The 5,948-nt window shown below is 37.1% G+C and overlaps 1 protein-coding gene across 1 annotated transcript; it reads right to left on the bottom strand.

Annotated features, from left to right (window-relative positions):
• Positions 1 to 534: 534 nt before the first annotated feature.
• LOC119314662 (F-box protein At1g80960-like) lies at positions 535 to 4,158 on the bottom strand. The gene is made up of 5 exons (XM_037589369.1): positions 4,086 to 4,158; positions 3,003 to 3,061; positions 1,368 to 2,312; positions 1,136 to 1,279; positions 535 to 1,053 (listed from the first exon to the last, which is right to left on the bottom strand). The coding sequence occupies exons 1-5, from the start codon at positions 4,132 to 4,134 to the stop codon at positions 739 to 741; spliced, it is 1,512 nt and encodes a 503-aa protein (XP_037445266.1). The 5' UTR covers positions 4,135 to 4,158; the 3' UTR covers positions 535 to 738.
• Positions 4,159 to 5,948: the final 1,790 nt, after the last annotated feature.

Below are 5,948 nucleotides of genomic sequence, written 5' to 3'. Positions count from 1 at the left end.
AAGGTATGCTCTGCTAAACGAAGGTTGCCATACTGGACAGCTCACATCTGCGTGTATGTTGAAAACAAAGGTGATACATGGCCCATCCCAAGTAGACTTGCTAAATCAATGTGCCATAAAAAATCGACGCGTTAAATATTGCATGCTGACGCCGTCGTCGGATCCGTTTCGCTCAGAAATATATATTTTTCATTTACTAGATTTCTTCCAAGTATGATTTCTTTTTCTTTTCATGCTAGATTGTGTTGTATTGTTTTCAGACTTTGAGTGTATGACCTCCTGCTGCCCCTAAAAGAATATCACATACAAACACTTTTATAAATATGATCATACAAACAAAGGGACAAATATCTTGCATATGCTGGTAAAATAATATAGCATTAGTTTGTTGCGTGTATTTATAAACAAATTCTTTTAAGTGTCAAAGTAAAAAAATGTTATTAGATAGAATTACCAGGCGTGTGGATCAGGTGTACGTACTTGATTGGAGGCAAGGACATATTGTGTACATCAAGAGTGTTGTGACTAAACGTGTGACATGGTCCATAACGAGCTTATTAGGCATGTAAACATGCATAGCCAAATCCTACATGTGTTCAAATAATATGATCTTGATCTGTAGCAAACCAGGAGAATTAAGCTAGTACCAAAACAAGATCTGACTATAAGATGCATCAAGTTCAACACAGGTCTGTTCACCGATTCTACAACACTTTACGTTTTTAGGGAGTGAATAGTTCATATAATATGGAACTTCACGGTGGATGGGACCTTGGGAACCAAGTGTGCATAAGCCATCTCTCTTGCATAACGACGTCTCATCTCATCTTGCAACTTATCTTCGTTGGACCTGGCCAACCATGGCTCCATGGAGCGTGTATCGATTTCGAATACATCCAACGCGGGTGTGCTCCTTAGGAGAAAGTACACGAGTTCCATCAGTTCGAATTCCCCACTAAACCCACCAATTATAATAGTGTAGAGCCGTGCAAGTATTAAATCCTCGGGCCATGTGATGTTCAACTGAGTATTTTGATGAAGCTTGCAACAACCCTGCAAGGGTATTTGATATGTAGGAAAGTAATTAAATAAGTGTAGCATAGCAACATGTAGAAATAAAAATTGTAAAACTTACATGTAGGCCAAAATATTCTATTAGAGGAGCTGATTTGAGAACATAAGCCACCGAGGAAATGCCTTCTTTCCAAGGTTTCATGAGAACTAACATAATTGTTGTTAAACCAGCAAACCTTGAAGCATGCTGCAATACACGATATACCTGGAGAGGGACAAAAGGGAGACGAATTAAGCCTGTACAAACTTTCTAAAGATGATCAAACAAAGAAAGGACCAAATATATTACATACCTGTAAGCATGTAGGAAACTGGATTACCAAAAATTCTAGCTTGGGAAGCTTAGGAAATGCACTTATGAAGTCTAAAGGGCAGTCGTCCTTGTTCACAAAATAAACATGGAGCATTTCAAGAAATTGTGCACGTTCGCACTCAATATTGATCTTGTAGCCCATGTATGCGAATGACTCAAGGTTGTCAGCACGAATACAAATACTGACCAAGCTTTTGCAAAATTGAACAACCAAGATTTGCAACCGTGCATGAGAAGCCGTCAAATGAACCAATTGATGGCAATATTGTAGGACCATAATTTCAAGAGCACAACAGTTGGACATAATACTTGAAACGGTTTCATCAACAATTGACACACGGGCGAGTAGAAGGGATTTAAGATATGAGAACCCACTCATATTTGCAGGCATTGTTCCTATACTGCAATTGAAAAGAGTCAATTCGTCCAACGAGTCGGCTCTACCATTAAAAATAGGCCCCAAGAGAAAGTCATATGGCTCTGAAGCAGCCTTCGTGCCTTTCACACAAATTGTGCAACCTTCCTTGCAACACTTGTTATCCAGGTCAAGGAAGAGCTTTTCTGTAGAGGCTACAATTGCAGACTCAATCCAGTGATCCAGATTAGAAGCATGGGCTGAGGTTAATGGGAATCTAATAATTAATTCCTTGATTTTGTTACCATAACGACTGTGCAAAAGCCCATTTACTTTGTGAACAAACTTTGTAGCCACATCATTCCACAAAAGAGTATTTTCATGGTAACGTGACTTCTCTAACTCTTGCATCCCAAAAGTATAGGAATCAAGGATGAGATGATCGATTTTTTTCCAGACATGCCTCCATCTGGTGGAAAGAAAACCAGTCATTGCTGCCTCACTTATTGTCATTAGGGAAAGAATTTCAATTAAAATATCATCTGGCATTGTGCTGATCCAATCATAGTTCTGCAGAACAAACGATATGATAGGACAAAATTAGAAAGATTTTTCTGCATATGGACATTTTACGATTTATTTTACAACATAATGCAGTAAACCACTTCCCAATTTGCACAGCGATTTTCTACGTATCTCACTAAATAGTATAGCAAGTAGACACAACAAATCAAGCATCAATGTTCTCTTATAATGAATCACAAAATATTTTTACTATGTATTTAGATTCTCTAGACAACATGAAGCTCTGCACTTATTCTACCAATTTATAATTGGCAACTAATACGACACCTAAAAGCTGGGTATGATTTAGAAATTTGGCACTAACGAACAATTTTCATTATTGTATTGTTCAAAAGGTAATAATAGTTCATATTTGTTCTTATGTAAAAACATAAATGTATGTTAAACCAGTTTGCTTGAGCCAAAATATCTCCACATTGCTCAAATTCCTTGCCGCATTAAATTTCTCTATCTGTATTGACATTCAACTTACAAGAAAACTGAGTTGTTTAACTAGCAATACCATGTTGGCCATTGCATTTAAACAAAAAAAATTACATATATAAATAATTATTTTAACCCATAGAGGAAATCAACTCAGCAATGTATGAAACATATATGCATGAGTTTACTTCTGAAGTGGTATATGAAAAAAAAAGGAAAGCCAACAATATCAGATGTTAATAAAATACACACCTGGAGATGTGGCTCTTCATCATGCCTACACAATACATTCTTTGGTGGGAAACAATCATCTGGAGTAAAGAAAATTGATCATGAGTTACTTGACTACATTGTGTTCTAGGTTCATATGTAATTCCATGTAGGCAAAGGTAAAAGCCCTCTCGCATGACCTAAGGATTAAAAATTCTCCCTTGCATTAAGAAAGGTTTAAGTGTCACACTCGAGGTGTTGGCGTGTTTACGTCACTTGGTACTCCTACCCTACCCACACATGAAAATGAACTCAGTAAGCTACAAAAATAAATTGTATGGCGATCTAACTTGAACAATAAGTTACACCCTTTTTAGCTTGTAGCCGGATATTTTAGGAGGGAGGTTAACAAATCAAGCACCAAAACCAAAAGATATAAGTTTATGCTTGTTCGTAACTCATATATTTGGCCCCTGAAAAGTAACCATATCTCAAGAGTTAGGACTTTGGCTCACGCAAGAGTCATTGATTCACAGGATTCCTAAATTGCAAGGGCAGAAAAAACGAATGATTAGAGTGTCATGCTCTCTTGAATCTTATAAGATTAGAAAACTAAGTGAATTTGGATCAAGGAATGTTTGATAGCAGATAAAAAGTAACGATTCTACCAAGAGATTGAGTGGATGGAAAAGTCTCCTCTAAAATAGAAAACAAATGAAAACTTTCTAACAATGAAAAGTAGGGATGCATCATTCTAAACAAAAGGTGTCACCCATTATGCTAATTTTCGGAATGTGATCAATCCACCACCAAATTATAATACCACCTCAATCTCAAGTATCAAACTGACGAGAATTTCCTTTGATAGTCAAATATATTCCTTCAAACAAAGCACAAGAGATTGGTATACAATCAACCACGTGGACTGTGTCTACAAATGACCATCTATAACCTGCTTCGACGGAAGCCGGAAGAATCCCGACATCTCTTCCCCTCTGCCCCAGAAAAAAACCCTAAACCTTCCCCTACCATTCTCCGCTAGATCAGTGGACCTCTGCTAGTGGTCTAAGCGGCAACCATGGAGGCATTAATACAATAAAAAGGAAATATGGTAGATATGTTCACCTTCGGTGTTCTGCGGTTGCGGCGGCGCCGGCGGCGTGAGGGAGTCCATGCCCTGGGATGCAGTGTGGCTCGACTCTCGCATTAGACAAGGAGAGGGGATTAGGGTTTTTTCGGGCCGTGCTAAGTAGTGTGAATTGTTCTACTGGGCCAACTCAATCGTTGTCTTATTGGGCCTGACCCACAGATTCACCACCCATGAGCCACCTCAACACAAGAACGCAACCGCGAGAGCTCCTATTTGCCGCCCGCGGGTGGCAAATTGTTGAGCGTTTGCTGAAGGCAGCCACGAATGGGCCGGCCCATTTGGAGCTTTCGAGTTCCTGGCGTGCAATTTTTTTTAGATAAAGTGACGTGCGAGTGACTCGAACACGCGACCTCCTGTCATGAGCTAGTGTAACTAACCAACAGAACTAGTGAGTTCAATTGATAGATTCACAGTGCAAAACTTTAAGTAGCGAACTTCTTTTGAAAATTTTGAAAAATACGCATGAACATTTCGTAATATCCGTTGAACATTTTCTTAATCTACGATGAACATTTTATATTATACGCGATGAACTTTTTTTGTATTATACGATGAACTTTTTGTAATATAAGATGATTTTTTTTGAATTTATGTGTTGATAATGTTTGAGTGCGCATTGAATATTTTGCAATATATGTTGAACAATTTTTTAATACACACTGAACAAAGTTCAAAAACATAGTGAATATTTTTATATTCATTGAACAATTTCTAATATACAGAGAATATTTTTATAAGGCATGATGAACTTTTTGTAATATACCATGTACATTTTCTTAATATACAATGAGCATTTTGCTAACACACAATGAAATTTGTATAATATAGACAAAAAGAAACAGAAAAATAAAAAAGAACTGCTAAATAGGAAAAAAAGGAAAAGACTAGAAATATAAACAGAAATAGAAAAGAAAAAGGGAAATAAATAGCAAAAAAACCAGAAAAGAAAAACTAACAGTAAAAAATAACAAAATAACGAACAAAAAATGGATATTAGCGCTCAACACGCGCTGCCGAGATCTTGGCCGGCCCACCCGCGGGCGTTACGGGTGTTTCCACGACCATTTGCCACCTGCGGGCGGCAAATAGGAATTGCTCACAATCGCCCCAAATCTGAAATCACTAAGAGTATGTACAATGATTGATAAGATAATCTTATCTTAAATTTTGCTTATAATTTAAAGATGGTAAAAAAAGATGTCTATAATGAGTCATGTCTTAGCCTTATATTCAATAAGTAGTTATTTCTAAAAATGTGGTGATACATATTGTGCTAAGAGATCATCTGTCTTCTCTTAAATAAGAGAAGACAAGCCTTTTCTTACAAGTTCTCTCTCCTTCAACTCATCATTTATCCTACATGGCATTCCTAAAATAGCACCATTGTACATGCCCTAATTAAGCAGTACTCTTTACAAAGGTCACTCTCACCTTCTCAGGTTTCGACAAGTGGTGCACCCAATTATCGCAATCTGAGATTTTTCCCATTTTTCATAAATTTTTATATTTAAAACATTTTATCTCTTAACAGTGCGTCCAAATCTCGATCTATTTTCACTGTTGGATTTCTCGCGTCAAGAAATTCAAAATTAGATCTCATGTTAATAGGTTTTGATGAACTTATTTTTCAAAAAGAACGGAGGAAAAATGCATTTTTCGAGAGGCATGACTATGCCTCTCGTGGAAAAAAACGTATTTTTTTTTCTTTTTCGACATGCACGACTGCTCTCGTAGAAGCAAATCCATGCGCCCACGAAAAATAAATTTGTGCCTCACGCGGAATGAAAAAACATGTTTCTTTTCTTTCTTTTCCAAGAGGCACAATATATTTTTGTGAA

Source organism: Triticum dicoccoides, chromosome 6A, assembly GCF_002162155.2.
Source record: "Triticum dicoccoides isolate Atlit2015 ecotype Zavitan chromosome 6A, WEW_v2.0, whole genome shotgun sequence".
Taxonomy (NCBI): Eukaryota; Viridiplantae; Streptophyta; class Magnoliopsida; order Poales; family Poaceae; genus Triticum; species Triticum dicoccoides.
Note: the sequence above shows the minus strand (reverse complement) of the source record. Positions and strands in the feature narration are given on the sequence as shown.

Bases quoted from the DNA above. Each gene is read 5' to 3' on its own strand.
- LOC119314662 (XM_037589369.1), bottom strand. From the start codon at position 4,134: ATGGACTCCCTCACGCCGCCGGCGCCGCCGCAACCGCAGAACACCGAA. The intron at 2,313-3,002 runs GTGTGTATTTTA...TTTGTTCTGCAG, and splicing joins ATGAAGAGCCACATCTCCAG to AACTATGATTGGATCAGCAC. The intron at 1,054-1,135 runs GTAAGTTTTACA...ATACCCTTGCAG, and splicing joins TAGAATATTTTGGCCTACAT to GGTTGTTGCAAGCTTCATCA.